General features: G+C 43.0%; 1 protein-coding gene across 1 annotated transcript in view; it reads left to right on the top strand.

The window, feature by feature from the left end:
- The first annotated feature begins 4,917 nt into the window (after nucleotides 1-4,917).
- ctnnbl1 (catenin, beta like 1) overlaps nucleotides 4,918-19,534 on the top strand; it is a 45,286-nt gene continuing 30,669 nt past the window's right edge. Inside the window, exons 1-10 of the mRNA XM_036533733.1 lie at nucleotides 4,918-5,045; nucleotides 6,118-6,300; nucleotides 7,055-7,161; nucleotides 7,532-7,671; nucleotides 8,245-8,342; nucleotides 12,604-12,697; nucleotides 14,554-14,645; nucleotides 15,531-15,603; nucleotides 16,462-16,520; nucleotides 19,116-19,264. Coding sequence (XP_036389626.1) covers nucleotides 5,016-5,045; nucleotides 6,118-6,300; nucleotides 7,055-7,161; nucleotides 7,532-7,671; nucleotides 8,245-8,342; nucleotides 12,604-12,697; nucleotides 14,554-14,645; nucleotides 15,531-15,603; nucleotides 16,462-16,520; nucleotides 19,116-19,264 — 1,025 coding nt within the window. The 5' untranslated portion in view covers nucleotides 4,918-5,015. The remainder of the gene's footprint in view (nucleotides 5,046-6,117; nucleotides 6,301-7,054; nucleotides 7,162-7,531; nucleotides 7,672-8,244; nucleotides 8,343-12,603; nucleotides 12,698-14,553; nucleotides 14,646-15,530; nucleotides 15,604-16,461; nucleotides 16,521-19,115; nucleotides 19,265-19,534) is intronic.

Raw genomic sequence — 19,534 nt, forward strand, 5'->3', positions numbered from 1 at the left:
CCATCTTTGCTGTGGCTGCTGGTGACAGTCATTGCATTGTCAGAGAACCTTTGCTAGCGTTCTTTAAGCCTGGACTTCGCTGCCCATCAGCAAGGCTTCAACACTTGACACATCCATTTAGCAGAGCTGTTTCTAGTGCAACCATTTGTGAGGGGGAAAAAAATCGGTCTCTTAAACATACCTCTGGTATGTGGATATAGTTACAGCCACATTCACAGCTCATTGGATTGATATTTCACAGGTAATATTCACAGTTCAGTCCTGGTTGAATTTATGACTATTATCTAACAGCTAATATGATCTACCTCTTTGATTACTTCGCTGTATCATTATTCCATACCTAATTAGTGATAAACGAGGCACCTGTAAGGTGTACTTACATCACCAAAATGGATTTGAGTCTACAGTGACCTCTGCTGGAAAGAAAGCTGTAAACCGTAAAGCGTGACGATCTTAATTTACATATGGGCTTCCTGTTTGTTATTCACTAACTTGTGGACTGTTGAAAACAAACACATAATCATTAGAAATCCTTTACAGAGTATCACATGCATAATTGATATTAATGCACTACGGAAATCGCAAGATCATGCTGAACATGCTCTACGTAGTGCCATTCGTTTAATGACAAAACTTTAAGGGGCGTCTTATTTCAAAGTTGCTGAGTCTGTCAGGTAATAGAGGATTTTTTGTTCTTTCCTCAGATTGTGAAGCTACAGTATGAAGTTCTCAATTTCATTTTTTAACATCTAGTCGAGCGATTGAGGTTGCTGTGCTATTGAATCAAGGGATAGCAGCAAAGTCCTTGAGTCTCTGGGACAAAGAAGTAATTGAGTTGGCTCTCGAATGACGGGAAAGTTGGTTCCGTCTCTCTTTTCTCAGCTCAGCTACCCAGCTCACTGCTCCGACCGCGGCGCGGCCAAATAAAAATAACATTTGCCGAGCCGTAATTTAATTTACCCTTTTATGTTTGCCAAGGTTATGAGAAACGCCACCTCCAGCAGCGTGCGTGAGACTCTCTCGACAGATTTTTTTTTCCTCAGACAGCATGTGCTGAGAGAGGAGGCACCGGTTTCTAATTATTTAGACAGCAGGGGTGTAGGAAGTGCTGCAGTGGAGAAGAGCACATCAGTGCTGAGCGGATCCGCCCAGTGCATTCCTGTTATAATGCACGGGAGCTCATTATGTGTTTCACCTGTTAATTATTGATTGAGTTCATGGAGAGGCTGTGCCTGTGTGTGTGTGTGTGTTTGTGTTTGTGGACGATTGCTCCCGCCCTCTTATCTGTGCATGTCTGCTGTACACCATGGTCACAGATCTACTGGTCTCCCCAAGGAGATACACCCTAGACAGAATACTAAAGCTCATCCTTTCAGAATGATATTGCTTTAAAGGGGACTCTATGTTCCTCTGACAAGCCTTGATTTTTCTGGAAGAAAAAAAAAAAACTTTACGGGGGATGTTTTATCAGACACCTATGGATATGTGACACGGTAACATGGCATTTTCCATAGCTACTTGCACATTCACAATTACCTGCAACTATGAAACAACAGAGTAATTGTTTATCTCCACCACCTCCTCCTACTGTATGGCTTGGTGGCTTCATATTCAAAATGGCAAAATAAATATATGAATATTCATTCATATATAATGAATGATTTGGCTTATAGCAGCAATTGATTCACCATATTTTGGTTTGTTTTGCAAGATCCATCTTTTGATTTCCCTCTCCTTTTATAATGAGTGACTTTTCACCATGAAATATCCAGTTGTGTGTGCCACTCACACAGGGTACCTTAGCCTACCTTAATTAATACGAACAAGAATACTCTCTTTGAATATCCGAGGTCTGATTACCCAATATTTTTCCCTGGTTCAGTTTCATATCTCCTGTTTATGTTTTGGAACCTTGTTAGTGGTACAAAAAATAGTGTTGCTGTTCTGCTTTAGTAACTGGACGATAATTGTCCTAGTTAATGTGGAAACAGACTCACTGTTGTCACACAGCAGTAATTAGATGTGCTCTCATGGGACATCCTGAGACACTGTGTTTTGTCAAGCAACAATTTATTATGAAGGCACTGAATTAAATTCTTTGAAAAACAGTATTTTATCAGTGCAGATGACAGAAAACCCACCTTCTGACTTGACAGTGATGAATATCTCACAATGAACGAACCCAGTGCGTCCCAAAACAAATTAAATCCGTACGCCAAAAAGATCATTTCCAAGGAGATGCAGCATAACGTGTTCTGTTCCACAACAACACCACTAAACAAGATTGCTTCCAAGGAAACTGAGACGCCTTATTCACAGAAACACTGACTGATGTTAATTACTTAAAGGGCAAATCTTATATTATTTCCCATTCTTCCATGAGACACCTAAAGGTTTGAAGGTGGGTGCGGGAAAGCAGGAGCCAGTTGAAGCTGACAGTTGAAGGTGACATGAATGAAAAGCGTGATGAAACGTGTGGTGCTGGAAATGAGACAACATCATCAGCAAAAAGTGAAGAAATGTGGGGAGGAACTGTAAGCTGAGAAGAGCGGAGGGAATATAGAGCTGGATGGGAGTAGATGCCCTTTGGAAACACCTTGACACAACTATCATCAGTTAAAAAAAGGTCTGACTAAAGACTGGAATTTTCACTATCGCTATACTCATAACTGGTGCTATAACACTGCACTACTATGGTCCTCCTCCTCCATGCTTGCTTGGTGTGAATCCTACATGGTCATCTAGTCCCGTGTTTCCCAACCCTGCTCCTGGAGGCACACTGTCCTGCATATCTTCTATGTATCCTTCCTGCTTGACTAAATCAGGTGTGCTCAGCTAATCAAAAGTGCCACTGATGAGTTCAGTCAGGTAGGTAGAGCAGGGATAGATAGAAGATATGCAGGACGGTGTGCCTTCAGGAGCAGGGTTGGGAAACGCTGATCTAGTCCACCAGAGGAGAGAGGAGAGAGGGAGGGGAAAAACTATAATGGTTTTCATATGACTTTGCTCCCTGTCTGTAATCCATCTGTAGATATTTTGAGAGATGACCTTGCACAAGGCCCCAAGCCCCAGGTCTGATTTTGTGCACCTTGGTTCAAGCTTTCAATAAGAGATCCATCATCTGAGAGTGGAGCTGCCCAGCTAAGGATGAGCAATTTAACCCAATACTTTGGAGGGAAAAGGAATTATGGGGGAAAAGTGGTTCACTCAATTTTATCTTCATTCCCTCGACTTTGACAGAGTCAGTGCACCAGATTTGATGCTATTCATTTCATTTATATGTATATTATAGAAACATAGCTTAAATATATATTTAAAAAGATGTATATACCCTTATTTGGCAAACATGAAATCTGCATACCTCCTCCTGTTAAAACTGCATTGTATCATGTAGTTTTGTATGCTGTGCTAAGTCTCATTTTGCAATAATTTCAAACAGACTTATCTTTCTTTACCTCCAAAACAAAACACACAAACATTAACCTCTCGCAGATGCTGGCTTGCAAAGTAAAATAACACAAAATAAAAAAGTGTAAGCGTGTGAGGCAGAAAATGCAACGTTCTTCCATTTTAGCTGACAGAAGGCAAACATTAGAGTTAATAAGACCTGTGTCAACAGAGCCATCGATCACAGATGTGGCTTCTTCATGCGGAATGTCTCTGAGAAGAGAGGGAAGGTTATTTTAGAATGGGTGACTGGATCATATTTTGTAGCGGAGAATTTCTGCACCGCAAGCTCAAAATCACCTGAGGCTGGCGGTATAGCAAAGCCAGCATACAGAAAACCTCAGACCCACATATGGCAAGATGTGTGTATATGTTCTTTGTGAAACTCAGCTCTGATTCATCTTACTTATTAATGGCACTGTGGCATTTCCGGCTGCATCTTAGCTCACGAGAGGATGTGCTATTTCTCTCATTTTTCTATAGCACATACCACAGTGCAGCTATAACAACTGTTCCACTGTTACAGTGGCATTTACTGTACACAGACAGGGAAAACATTTTCCTTTGACTGTGAAGAGTCATTCTTGGGTTGTGCGTTTACCTGAGCTATAACTGTTCATATTAGTATATGCATACATTGCACACAGTGCTAATTTTTTGAAGTTCTGTCATCATCAGTATACTTTGGTGTATGTATTGGCCATAATGTTCACAAGATATACTATTTCACAAAATACACTTATTTCTATTCTTTTTTATTTGAATCACATGCTGACATAAGTCCTTAGCTGGTCAACAGCCAAACAGTTTGGTTGGAAGCACTGCTCTAAAGATTTGAATGGAACCCTCCAGATTCCTGCTCAGAGGCTTAGGGGAACTGTATAAAATAGGGGAAAACATGAAAAACAAACAAAGCTTTTGCTCCCATCACTCAATTCAAAATTACTCTTATTGCTTCTAATCATATTTGGTAACTTACAACCTGTATTCTGGGTAGGGAAATCAATCAGCACATTGACAATGGACATACAGTACTTAAATGGGTTTAAATCAATTTCACCTGAGATATATAAAAGCACCACACTGAAATACATTTTTGGGAGCAGTGTGGAGCAGTGACAATATTTACTTAGAGTAAAAAAGACTTGAAATTAGCTGTTCTGTTAAATCACTCAAGATGATTAGTTCAGCTGACTGACGACATTAACAGGTATTAGTGTTTGAGAATTTGTGACAGCTTGGAGAATGACACTTGCAAAAAAAAAAAAGAAAAAGAAAAAATACCGTGCTGGTGTGGTGAAGCACAGATTCATTTCAGACTACAATAAAAACTCGACCACAGATGTTCATTGATTGAACAAATCCCTACAACATCATCAAGGAACAGTAATGTCGAATCCAACAACGAGAGCACAAACCGCTTTTTCGAGCTGAGTAAATTACGACAACGTTACGCTTTACGGCAGCAGTGTGGCTAATTGTCGATTCAATTTGTAGGCGGGAGCCGGTTAGTTAGTAATTTTAAAGTTCGAATAGCTGGCTGTTTATACATTAGCGCTTCGGTTGTCATGGATGTTGGGGAGCTTTTGAGATATCAGGTAATCAGCAACGTTTTACTACGTGTTTTACAAAATCTCAGATTAGGTCTCATTCTCTGGTATTCTGCTCTAGACCCTAGGTAGCTAACTGTAAGATAACGAGGCCTGTAGGCACAGGGCTGCAGTTGCTAACAGAAACACGGACGATAAACCGTGACGACTAGCTGGCTAATGTCTCTTCCCCACCAAACGATTCACCCCTTATCGCACGCCTTATTTTATTTTTTAGCTTTATCAAGAAATGTAGCTAAGTGGCTAGCTAACCTTGCATTTCAAGCGAGACGGTTCCCCCTTGGAACTGCAACGGAACGCAATGAATAGTTGCAGCTAGCGATAGCCAGCTGTCCTGCTGATGATTTGTAGCTAATAGCTAGCTAATCGGCTGGCAAAATGAATCGTATTTTGTAAGTTCAGTATGGCCTGGTTCTCTGTTTATGAATTGTATGCCTAATCATTTCTTGTTAGGTTTCATACCACAAAGGTGGTATGAAATGGACTGTTACGTAAGGCGTCTTGATTTGGGTAGTATCGAAAGTGACCTGTATAATGTTGCTGATAGTTTTGTTGTCGTTCGCTGTTTGCAAACAGAGTATTTACGGCGTTATACAGTAAGTATAAGTAAGTGCAAGTGTGTTTTCGTCACAGGAATGCACTCTGCTGTGGCAAAATGACGTCTTCAGACTATCCTATGTAAATATTTACTTTTAAATTTTTTTTAAATACGACATGTACCTTATTGGGGCAACTGTGAGATATTGCCACAGATATTCTATATGTTGACCAGATAGTCATCTCCCTGTATTCCACAATGTAACACTAGGTTGTTTCTACAGTTGTTGATACTAAGTGTTCTGACTCTCTATGAGCATGGTCTAAAACAGAGCAACGACTAGTAGCATAACAAGACATAGCACTGGAACCATCTGCTCCTATTCAGAACAAGACAAGGACGCACAGAGGACAGAAACAGTGGAGCCTTATATCTCGTCTTGTTGTAGAATCTCTTTGATACAACAGTAAGCTTGATACTGTTGTAACTTCTGAATCGAGTGACTTGCCTTACCTGTGCCAGCCGGACAGAGGGGCCAAACGACCTCGAGAAGAGGAAGGGGATGAGGACCCGAGGGCCAAGCAGAAGCCTTCATCTGGCCGTGAGCATGTCCGACACCAGGAGGGTGATGAGGACAGTGAGGACACCGGCGCGGACAAGAAAAAGGTTCTGGATAAGCTTATGGACCATGACGAAGACCAAGAGGTGGGTAAAACAAAGCCCCCATTATCGGTGCAAAACAGAATGCTCATCTGATCATAGGAAACTACAGGTAGATATTCAGGCATGGGGTAATCAAGAGTATAAATGAATGTTTTGTGTTTTGCATATTTTTGGCAGCACTTTGCAGCCTTGCTCCCATTCCCCTTCTGTGTTATTGTTACTTTGTGCCCTTTGTTACTGTATAATCATCCATACACACTGGAGCATTCAGGTAATTGGAGTTTGCAGTGTTACCCCTTTATCCTGAGCTGTAATGTTCTCTGCAGCCATTATTTATAGAGGTATATGATCATGGCTTTCACATTGCTGCTATCATAGCGCCATTAGAGCATATGGTTGTTTCATTCACTTTTAGAAGATGCAGGTAGACCCCAGAGCTTAATCTTACAGGGGGTAATCTATGACAGTTTGGATTCTTGTAACACACTTTACATTTACATTTCTCATCACAGTTATCTTCGAGAGATGTAACAGGCATCAGCTGTGTTTTAGTTGTTCTGTTCTTGAAATGTGACCCAGTGTCAGTTCTGCTGTGTTTCTGTGTCAGTGGAAACAGAGTCACTCATCGCGCACTGAAAATGGAGGATTCGAAGAATCACCGCTTGTTTTCATCGTGTGACAACGGTCTCGTTGATATATTGTGTTAATAGCCAGAGAGACAGTTCGGTCTGTGTGTTCTGTTAAAGTGACAGCTACCACTTCCACAAAGGGCACTGTGCTTTTGTTAATTACACAGGCTGAACCGCTGGATGAGAGCTCTGTGAAGAAAATGATTCTGACCTTCGAGAAAAGGTCGTACAAGAACCAGGAGCTGAGGATTAAGTTCCCAGACAATCCAGAGAAGTGAGTTAATGAGACTTGAAATTCGCCCTGCCCTGTCATTGACTAGGCCAAAAAATTGGATGAACAACCTAATACTGCAGATTTTATTTTTTGCAGAATTGCAGAATTTCTGTGAAAGCTGTTGCAGAATTCGTGTAACATACCGCACTAGAAAAATACCTTGATATCTTTCAGCACACCTGGTGTGCCAGTAGCCATAATATCCTGAAGCTGTCTTGTGCCTGAGAGCTAAAGCTCAGCGGGATTGTACTTGGATGGTAGACGTCCTCAGAAAACCCAGAATTTGATGTTGGTGGACCAGCAGGTGGCAGTTTTTTCTTGTCGTCTGTTTTTTTTTCCCCTCTCTCAACAAAACTCTATATCTGTCAAGGTTCATGGAGACGGAGCTGGACCTGAACGACATCATACAGGAGATGCACGTAATCGCCACAATGCCCGACCTCTATCACCTGCTGGTGGAGCTGAATGCCGTCCACTCGCTGCTGGGGTTGCTCAGCCACGAGAACACAGATATCCTTTTTCTTGAGGACCCCTGTAGGTCGATCAAGGATAGGCTGCCTTAGCCATAGAGGGCTGTAATGTTGGCTGCCTTTTGCTTTGCCCCCACTCTCACTTGTTTCATTGAAGTCATGTGAATAGGACAGTAACTCGCCTGGTTTTGCTGGTATCTGTCAAATACTTGTTCAGACAGGCAATAGCTGAAAGATGGTGCCTCCGAAAACTGAGCTGGTTAGATTGGGTATATAAAGGTGCATATAAAGATGCAAAGATACAGCCGTGTCTTTAAATAGGTGTCACCTATTAGTGAATCCAGCTATACATGATGGATGGCATACAGTGTATGACCTGTGAAACACCTGTGTCAGCCAACCTGATAATATGCAAAGCACAGTGATTTTAAGTGTGTGAATTTAGGCATAATTATTGCAGACTACGGATATTGAGACTCGTTTACTACAAATGTGTGGGGCTTTGTCTAATAGGCAGATGTTTGCAGCCTGCTTCTTTTTTTTTAGCTGATGAGGAGGCTGTGCTTGTCCATTGATACTGCGTGTAGCTGTTAGCATCCTTAGCCGCTCTCACATATCGCCATCGCAGTGGTGGACCTGCTGCAGGAGCTGACAGATATTGACACGCTTCACGAGAGCGAGGAAGGCGCAGAAGTTCTCATCGACGCCCTGGTGAGTTCTGGCGTCGGCTAACACGCACCTCAGACTGCCCCGGATCAATTATCAGGGGGGAGCCCTCTCCATCTGCGTGCCAAAATGAACCCGAAGCAGCCCTGTTTGCCGCGTACAAGCGTGTTACTTTATTATTATGAATTAACACACATATGTAATCAGAGCTTGAACTCAAACATCAGTAAGTGAGTGAAAACGTACCCCTGGGACAGTTCTTGGTCAGCTGTACCAAGCACATGTCAAGCCAGGCCCTTAAAAGGCTGATATGTGCCAAGCAGATGCTTTCCCTGGGTTTTGACTGTGTAATGATGTGGTTTTAAATATTAAAACCTTTAAAACCTGTTTTAAATTGGCAGTGCATTTTCAGTAGGATGGCCAGTATATGGCGTGAGGACAGTTGGGAATGATATGTGGGGTGTGCTGCTTTTGGAGGCACACAAGCTCTCAAAGAGGGATTAAGCATTCTGTCCTTTGTTGTTGTGTTATATTGTTATGCTAAATTTCCACAGAAGGCGTTTTAGATGGCCATCGGTCACTTTTGCAATTGATCCATCAGCAACTTCGCGTTAGAGGGTAATTAACTTTTGATTTCTCTTGTCAAGAGAATGAAAGAGCCAGACATTTCCTTCCTTTCCACTCTTAATTAATTCCCGCAACACCCGGGCGCCTAGAGATACCCCAGACCCATCCAAAAATATGTACCATTATCATATAAATCACATTCATAAACAGAGTGTTGCAAGCTGTTCCGGCGAAGACAATCAATCTTATCTGCTCCCAACGCATTAAAGACAAGAATGGTTAGTATTCAGATCGGAGCGGCGCTGTCCGACTGATGCCTCTCCGCGTGGTCTGAAATCCTGATTTCGAATTGCAACGCATTCGCGGTGTGGCAGAAGTGTGTCTCCTCATCTTAAATCCGGCCGCCTTGGGCCCCGCATTACATGCGGTGCCACGCTCCGTGGCGCAGCCCTTCTCTGGGCTTGAATTTTAATTGCTGCAAGGCTCGGGGCCTTTTCCGCTTTTCAATCGTGCGTGTCAGGTGCCGTCTCCAAGTAGGTTAGTCATGTTTATTTGTGCAGCAGGCACCCGTATTAACGATGACTTGCATCTTGTAGTTCTTTGCACATCATCCACCTCTAGCACTGAACATAATCTGAAGCAAGCCAGATTAAACATCTTGCCAGATTCCATTCTGTTAGATATTAAAGTTCGATTCCATTTCAGTTCAGTTCAGGGAATCAACTCAGGTTCAGCTGATGAGGTGAAAATCATTTTCTGTGAGGATTTGTCAATAATACTTTCATCAAATATTTAATGAATTGTCTAATTATTAATTGATAATTAATAAATGAATTTAAATGAATAAATCCATTCTTTGATTTTCAGACAGTGAATAAATATCAGTTCATTTCCAGTGTGAAATTGAATTGACCCCAGTGTGTAGCTGTGTGGAGGGTGAACGGAACACCTGGTTAATGTGGCGACAGAATGAGTTTGCTTGCTCCAGCATGTGCTTGCTTTTTGGCCTGTCCGCGACCTGACTGAGCCCGTTGGAGCCTCCGCTCTTTGTTTGGCACAGGTGTCCGGTGACTCTTTTCTTTTTCACCGGTGCCAACGGTTTAATTTGGGCGAGCTGGACACCATCTCCAGTCAACAGCTGCGGTGCCGTCAACACCATCTCCCCCACATATTTCTTTATATTCCAGAACCCTTGTGTGCTTTTTGTCCTCTACCTTGTTGTTAGGCCTTTATTTTTGTTGATTTCTTTTTTTATTTGTTTTTTTTCTTTTTGTTAAGACTTTAAGTTTATAATTGGGCATTCAAGCTGATATCGAGCTGAAAGGCTTCAGACGGGAAGCTTAAAGCTACAAGAACTGAAATGACAGCAGTGAACATGTCTACGTGCATAAGGATGAAGCAGCTCCTCCTTGCTTTGCGTTGAATTACCTGGCCCTAGCAGCTAAAAGCCAAGGTCACAGTTTCCAATAAGAGGCGGCTGTAGTTTTTCCCAACGAGCACTTTTCCCGTGCCAAATCAGAGTTCGCCCTGCAGAATATGAGTGAAGCTTCAAATGACATTTCCCTCCATAATTTGATCTGTGATGTAACAGGACCTGCCTGATCCTCAACAAAGTGCTCCCTAAGAGGAGTGGGAAATTAGTCCTGTAAAATATGCTCTTATGATGTAGAGTCAGTCAAACTTTAGCTTTTCGATTATCAGTCCTGTGTTATTACAGGCTGATAAGCAGAAGTGCTTTGTAATTCTGATGTCCTCCTTTTACCTCAGAAGAGCAAATCCTGCTGCAGTTTCTCTTGAATACCTGATGACCCAAGCCTCACGTACCTTAAAAAGGAAACAATATTTTAAGCATGTTTTAAAACATAACCAAGGGCATCTGTGACATGTTCTAGCAATCTTCCACCAAGTATGTACATATTTGCAGCAGGAAAGTTAAGTTGAGAAGTAAACAGGCAATAAGGTGTTTCATGACTTGGCTCACTTTTTTGGGGGGGGGTGCAATATCACACGCAGTGCCAAAGGTCTGGGAAATGGGGTGTGGTTGTGAGTGGTCATGCTCACACATGAGTAGAGCACTAAAGCTTGTTCATTAGGGCAAAAACCCTGAGTGATGTACCAGGAAACTGACATTCTGTGCTGTGTTGCATTCGCTGTGGTCAATTTTTCAGCATAATCTTATCTTGGTCCCGACAATCCCTGCTGCATTTTACCAAGTGCATCGTTTCATCTGGTACATGATATGTTCCAGCTACTGTATATCACTTTGTGCCAGCTCTGTTAAAGCTAAAGTTAAAATGCTTCGTAAAGTAGCAGTGTCATGCTCATGAAGATATAGGTCTTTATGTGCTACATGAAAACCATGTGAAGTGGTAATAGAGAGTGTGACCAAAAAAACGTGTTGAAGAAACTAAGATTGGAAATGTGTCTGTTGTAATAATGCGTTCACTGCCGAACACATACAGATGTCAGGGCGTTAATTTCTTCAACTTATTTCATGCAGCGGGCGTTTGAGCACGGGCTGGTCTGTACCTCAGCTTGGCTGTTGGAGGCGAAAAATTGTTAATGACTTTAAGTCAGGCGTGTCGCAGTCAATTCCGTGTGGCCCGTGTACACCCCGTTTTTTTAGCCCTCCAACCTCTGCTCTTAATTACATAATGACTCAGGCAGTGATCTGAGGAATGCCGAAAGCATTTGAAGAGCACTGCATGCTGTGATGGCAGGCAGTCAGAGCCATTCCTGCGCTGAGCGGTCAGTGAAGTTTTAAGGCACCTGTAATCAATATGTGGCACTGCCCACAATTTTAACAGCCATTGTCCAGGCTGTGTCACGCTAGCAATACATCACAGGTGAAGTTTCTACTCGTGTCCTGCATGCACAGAGCATTGTACCCCAGTGTCTTTTGGGAAACAGACGGGCGTCAATGTGCTGTGTGTGACTGACCGGATCAAATGTGGCGTTTGAATCGGCGGGACGAAAACTAGCACGCACATGGCCCGCCAGCAAGTGTTTCTGGCACCGCTGTTGTCTGCTTCAACTGCCGGGGCGATAACTGCCTATAAAACAGCTTTCGCCATGCACATAAATGATCAATGGAATATAGATGGTAAATCCAGATATATGGCAGTTGAAGTCCGTAACCTGGCCTCTGTGTTTTTCACTCATTATGGTGATGACTGGCAGCACAAAGCTATGAAGTAAGTCTGGCTCTGAGCAATAAGTTCTCATCCTAATAGCAAATGCAATGAGCAGTCGCTGCAGCATAATAAACATCTTTACTGTCATTTCAAGTTCAAGGAATGGGTCTCTCAGAAAATGTAAGCAGGCACTCCTTTGCAGCAATGGAGGAAGCAGGGCAAATGCTGGCACTCTCCCTCAACAAGGTTTGGGTTGAGGAGCACACACAAAAAAATAATATATTGACAAATGGGTAACATTGCTGTTTTGGTATATTGTAATATACTGCTGCTGTGCATTAATGAATTTGAAATGTACTTGCAATATATTCTCAACAACATATTTAATATATTACAATATACAGTATATCGTTTTCATTTGGGAGTATGCTCCCTGAGATTTCTCTCTTCGGCATCAGTAGGAGATGGAGTTTCGGTTAGTCTCAGCAGCATATGGCATATGCTTGCAAATCTCCCAGCATTCCTTTGTGGGTGCACACCGGGGGGGCGGTGGTAGATTAAGCACAGAGCCGTGACGCGCAGTGTCCTCTCTGTTTTCCCCGTAGCTGGAAGGACAAGTGGTGGCCCTGCTGGTGCAGAACATGGAGCGGCTGGACGAGCAGGTGAAGGAGGAGGCAGACGGCGTCTACAACACGCTGGGTGAGAGCCTAACAGCGCCGCGGCCACACGCATCTATACGCCCCCCCCCCCCCAGCACCGCGACCCACTGTATCCGCTTGCTCCCAGCAGCCCTCCTTGTGTCGGGCAGCGACAGCTCTGTAGTTCCCCTGCAGCAGGCCCATATTCTGAGCACAGAGCGCATTGTTTGAGGAAGGACCTTCAGCTGGCATAGCTGCTGTTCATTTCCCATATCACACTTGGATAAATTGCTTATTCAAACTTATTCAGACAGGCCGCATTGCAGTACGGTTGAATCTGGGCCTCAGTGTTCTCTTACTTGCTCCTAGGGACCCGATGTACACGGAGTTTATCAATTGTTAATTGACTTTATTAATTAGGCTCGATCGAGCTCTTCGCAGAATACTGATGTGCATTTGGCCCATGTTTACATCTCGATGGAGATCTCCTACAAGGAAGGTAATCTTTTGTGAAAATTTGTTGGTTTATGTATGTTTCTCCTTACAGAAAAAAGCAAAGCAAGGCAAAGGTTTCTCCCACATTTTCACACAGTGTTCCTCAGACAAATGAATTATTATGGGTAGTATCTGCACATTAGTGTAGTGATTATAAAAGCTGAACACTAGACACCCAACTCATCGTTGTCTAGAATGAGTCATGCTTGGTTGCGACCACTCAGGACTGAAGTTTAGTTGAGGCAGAGTTTTTTGTCACACCTCGTTTCAAAATTTCATGTCTAAAAAATGTAAATTCAGAAACGTGCTCTGAAGTTTTACAGAGATGGTACATCTGAGCAGGGGCTGTATGCTCCCTGCCAACTACTCGTGTGTCTATGAAACCACTGAGAAAATTTCTTGCTCGTCGGCTACGTTGTCGTTTATTCATTTTAATATTTCTCCGCGTTACCGAATTTTAATTCGCTCAGATATTGTAGTGATGGTGTCCACGGTGACAGCCCTTCCCAGAACGGCTCTTGTGTCTTCGTGCATCCGGACCATTCTGCCTGCTCTGAAAGCCCACGTCCTCCAGGAGTGTGTCTGCTCGACTATAATCGGCGATAAAGGCCTCCTCAGCCTGGCAGCTGGCAATCCTATCTCCTCTGGGCCTCTCCCTCTTGTCTGCTGTCTGATGGAGATATCAAGTGTCTGGGACAGCTTTGTAATGTTAATCCACGGAAACCTGACACCTGAGCTTCCTGCATCGTGCCATCAGAAGCTCTCTTTCATGCCGCCTTCTTTCTCTCTCCTTCTTTTTTTTTCCCTTTCACTTTGTTCTTCTTTTTATTCGAGCTCTTACGGAGTACAGAATGTGACCACCCCTTCCCCTGGGCTGTAAGAGCGTGTACGCTACCCCTTTTTACGGCCCCGCAATGCGGGTCCTAAGACTGGCACATGGACAGGGCGGGTACTTGTCACCTTAGAAGTGGCACAGAGGACATTTCTGTGCTTTCGGCTCTGCTGCGGACGTGTGCTTCCGAGAGGTTATAAAGGTGCCGGCTTCGTTTCTTTTGTCCCACTTTACTGCCTTTTCCGCCGGGTGAGACAGGCCTCTCTCAGGGTTTTATGAAACTGTATTTAATGGCGGCAGTATTGCCTCCCTTTTCACCTCCTCTCCCTCCTGACCCCGTGCGATTCCCCTGCATGGAGGCTCCGAGGGTCCCCTTGACAGATTTATGCGTCCGTTGGTTGACATCGAATGAAAAGCGCCCTCTGAGCGTTCTCATTGAGATGGCCCTTTACCCTCATCCTCCACAAGTCTTGGAGATTGTTATCTTTAACTACGTAGCTGTTTCGCCCCACCCCACCCCAACCTCACGGTCTCCATTAGCAGTTTATGCAAGGATTGTGTGAGTCATTGCCTTCTCCCCCCCTTCGCAGCCATCATCGAGAACATGGCAGAGTTTCGACCTGACCTGTGCACTGAGGCCGCCCAGCAGGGCCTAATGCAGTGGCTGCTGAAGAGAATCAAGGTGAGACTTCCATGGTAACCACTGTCCTTTGAAATCCTTGAAAGCTCTTCCCAGCTTGAGAGTTGTGGTAAAAGGTCGAATACCCTACCTGCCCATTACTTCAACAGCCATAAAACATAGACTGAATCTGAAAAAATAAAGCTGGTCAGTTTTATTTTTCAGATGCCGAAATATGTCTCGAAGTCTGTTTGCTGACTTGCTAGCCGGATGTGATATGCTATCGAGTCAAGCAATGTCTGTGTGCTGATAACAAATTGGCTTGGCTGTTGGCTTGTATAGTATGCCCACTGCCAAAAGTCATTACTGGCTTGTATCTGCTGCAGAGAGCATTCGCAAGTGTTTGCTTGCATAAAATATTTATTTTGAAAATGATGTGCCTCAAAAAGGAGTTGCCACGGCAGTTCCATCTTCAGACCCAGTGTTGCAGTATTTGGAATATTGCAACAGTTCTAATGATAATTGAAAGTCTCTGAAAAGCCATGGAAAATGACAGATTTTAAGTGGAGTGTGCTTGGGACCATCTGTGGACCTGCAAAGATTCTTGTTAGGTGTTTTGGTCTTTTTTCTTCCAGTCTCAATTTACGTAGCCAATTGACAAACTGTTAGTGTAACAAACATTTATCCTTACCTTTTCGGCACATAGTTGGGGGTAATCCTGAAAAAATAAATGAGATGATCATACTATGACAATTTTATAAATAATTTATCATGTGAGTTCTACTGGTAAAAGGTGAGGTTGATATGAATAACAGGAACAGTAGCAGACTGTGTGTCATCATTGTTTTAGCTCTACTGAGATGTCATTAAGTATAACTCCAACATAAAAACAGAAGTCTTGAATTCATTACCTGTTAATCCAGTTTTGTTCTTTATTTCCTAACACAGGCGAAAATGCCATTCGATGCCAACAAGCTCTACTGCAGTGAAATCCTGGCCATCCTGCTGCAAAACAATGACGGTAAGCAAACACGAGTCTCATTTTATTACGTCATGAAAAAATAAATATGTCTGCTCGAAATCGTACGTGCATTGCGGGTAGCCCGCGCCAGCGGCAGTGGCGGCGGCGTTGTGTAGCGGGCCGTCCTCGCCGAGCGAGAGCCGCCCAAGGTGACTGCTGTATAGATGGTGCCGCTTGCCAGCCTGTTAAGCATCCCCTTCTCCCCAGCCACCACCGGCCCCTAATTGGCAAAGCTAATGCATTTCGCATGCCACACATTTCAATAGCGACCCATTAAGCACGCCCTTGAAGTATAAATATTGCCGGGGCGACGGCCGCAGTTCATTTTTCACCCCGCAATTGTGGCCACAGAGGGAGCGACTTCCGGGCCGACGGGCGCGATCGAAGCGCGAATTCGTGCTTATATCTGCCGCTGCTCGCTTCTGAGCCAGTAGTTCGTATAAGGGGAGCGACTCCTGTTACTGTGTTTTATTTTGTTTATTTTTTTTTTGTTTTCTAGACACGTTAACGCAGGTAGCAACATTGACACTTGTCTGGTTGGGGTTGTGTTTAATATACATGGACAGACAGACAAAAGATACATATACAGTGTATATCTATATACACATGTGTGTGTGTGCATATCTATATGGGTGTGTGCATGTATATTTGTATATATACATACAAATATATCTAACTTTTTTCCCTGTCACAGTCCTCCACTCCCCACCCCGAGGGAGCCCGGTTGCCGTGCAACACCCTTCTCACGCTTCCATCGATCCCTCCTCTTTTTCTCAGGGTTTGTCAATGTTTACACTCCCTATTCCAATAGCTGCCCTCACTTTCTCTCTCTCTCCTTCTCTCCCTCTCTCCTCGCAGGCACCAGGGAGCTCTTGGGGGAACTGGATGGCATTGATGTGTTACTGCAGCAGCTCTCTGTAAGGAACTGGACATTTTCTCCTATGCTGTCTTTGTGCTTTCTCTCTCTCTCTCTCTCTCTCTCTCTCTCACTCACACACACCCTCGCTCTATCTATATATCTCTCAGTCTGTAATGTATATAAAACATATCATAGCTCTGCTGGGGTCTGTAGAGGGGTATAAAAGCTCACTGCTATGGCAAGGTTGATGTTACACCATGAAAACTCAAAGCTGTGCTGGGATCAGTAGCGTGGCACGCAATCCTTCAGCTGAACTGGGATCGGTGGTGTGGAAAGCTGCGATAAGGAGCACGGGGGCTTTGGAGAGCGTGCTCGGCCCTGTCGCCCAGCGCTGTCGATGGGGGAGCGCTCATTATGCAGAGGTCGCAGTGTTTCATCCCAGTCGCTCCACAGGCTTTCACTGACAAGGGAGGACGCTCCATGATGCTCTGAATACCCGTCTGAGCTACTCAGGGTGGTCCACAGTTCTCACAATAGTCGCACATGCACTCATTTGATGGGTTTTTTTTTTTTTTTTAAACGTGTATATATATCTGGATTGCTTATCAAATTTGTTTGGTGGTTTAATTTCTTTTCTCCTCATTCTACCTGTTTTTGTTGATTTGTTTCTGTATTTGTATTCTTGTATTCATAATACGTAAAAAGGATTTTAAGTCACAAACAATACTGATGGCAGCTTTAAATAGCTCATTAGTTCAAATAATCTCACCTCAACTGATTTTCGTCGTCTTAGCAGGGCTCGCTTGCTTGTTGAGCTTATGTGGCCTGTATTATAGCAGCATAAGGCTTATAGAGGCTTCTGCAAGTCTTCAGAATGTTAAGCTAACATTTGTGAGCAAATGCCATTTTTGAAGGGGCTTGTTCTTGAATTTGATTGTGAGCTGTGTAATGTTTGAATGGAAATGAGTTTGGGGGGGGGGGGGGGGGGAATCGTGTTTAGCACCGTTTTAAGGGACTTGTGTTGCTAGTGTCATATCTTTTTATATTTTCAAATCCTGTAACATTGAAGACGTGTAAAAATTCAGTACTACAAAAGTAGTTGCAAAGAAACCAATTATCAGCTGATATAAATAGATACCATGAGTCGCAAAATTAATATTACAGCAAAAATGATTAAAATTGTAGCAAAAGCAATTACAACATGCCTTTGAACTGATGGGTTCAGATTAAGTCCAATTAGGTCCAGTTTGGGGTACACTAATGCGGGTAAGCTCAGTTACTCTGCATAGGTTTAGGTCATCCAGTAAGATTTAAATTAAAATATCACAGTTCCTGTAAGGTAGACAAAAAGGAAGACAATTCTCTGAAGAACAGTTAAAAGGCATAACGTAAAATTTCATCTGTTTTTGGTACAGTGTAAATCAGCACGTTCCATAACAATGACTAGAATTTTTTTCATTCTTAGGAACTGAATTAAGTAAAGTGTATTTCAATGAAATCAAGAATACTGCATTTAAACAATCTCTCAGCGTGTGCCCCCTCTCAACAGCAGGCGCAAGAGCAGGCTGGAAACCCCTAAAAGCTTTTCAAAGTGTTTATAGATGAGTTTCTTCTGTCATGCTGTTTCCATGGTTTTGCTCTGCACCTTTGAAGGGTCTGTTGTCTTGTGTTTTTGTTGAACTCTCCATTTTATCTCAGCAAGCCTTGAGAAGTTCCCCATGTCTTTGATCATTGAAGTTTCAAGCTCGCATCATTCCTGTTAGTCTTACGTAGGAAAGCCGCCGTAGGAAAACTGCTTTGGTAGCCACAGAGCAGCTGGTTTCACTTAACTTCGTGGCTGAGGCTAGCGATGTAGTAAAAATGAGATAACTTTGCAGTGTTGAATTGAAAGTACTAAAACTGCAAGCTTGTGGCTCATTACATGGAAACAAAGGGCAGGATTCTACTGAAAGCAAATGGTGTCCTCACAGCTGTAGCTGTTAAGTGCTACCATGAAAATGGTAGTTTTTGCAAAAGAGTCCCACATATTTCTGAGAACCACTTCAGTGGAACAGAAAGATATTGCAATGTATTTCTCCAGTAGAGCTTAGAGCTATGTAATTCAGATTTGAATATAAACCACTCAATCTTGTCCGAAAGCAAAATCAGCAGCTAATGAGGCTTCATTAGAATTGATTTTAGCAAGGAAGACCTAGATGCTAGATGTAGCAGTAATATCATTCTGCAGAATTAATATGCATTTCAAAATCTAGCATTTTAAAGGCCTTTATTTTCTTGTTTTATTCTTTTTGCCTCAAGCTACTTTACCATAATTTACCCAGTTTTTGGTAGTAGATTCCTCTTTTAGTTTTATATTCCTTGCTCCAGTCACCTTTATGAAATATCACAATGAAGTGGTGTTCAGGGAGAAGTATAATTCATGGGATCTTTTCATGGCCAAACTCATTTAGAGCTATTATTTTGTAACATTTGGCAGAAGCATGGACAGTCATAATTAAAATTGGTTACTTGCGCATATGTGTGTTTGTGTCTGCATGCAAATCATGCAGTATTACATGCAGTATTGTTTACATTATAGATTTTTGTCACTTTTTCTTTTTTGAAGTTGTCTGGTCAAACAGTAGTTAATTTTGATCTTTGCGGCTCACTGTAGGTGTTCAAGCGACACAACCCCGCCACAGCAGAAGAGCAGGAGATGATGGAGAACCTGTTTGATTCTCTGTGTTCCTGCCTGATGCTGGGAGCCAATCGGGATCGCTTCTTGAAGGGGGAGGGGCTCCAGCTCATGAATCTCATGCTCAGGTAGGCATGGGCTGCTTTTGGGGGCTGGAGGACAAATAGGTGCCTCCCACACAACACCAAATTGGCTGGGCAACTTGAAGTGGCAGTCTTATTCATGTAAAAAGCTCCAGGTGTTAGTCTATGAGATGATAATACCCAATAATGGACTGGTTGGACATGCCAATCATTCATAAATCAACCTTGTTAGGGAGACCCGACATTTGTACATTTAAGTATTTATAGAAATTTTTATTCCAAGATTTAATTATGAAATATGTAAATTACAGTTAT

The sequence above is a fragment of the Megalops cyprinoides genome, chromosome 7, assembly GCF_013368585.1.
Source record: "Megalops cyprinoides isolate fMegCyp1 chromosome 7, fMegCyp1.pri, whole genome shotgun sequence".
Lineage (NCBI taxonomy): Eukaryota > Metazoa > Chordata > Actinopteri > Elopiformes > Megalopidae > Megalops > Megalops cyprinoides.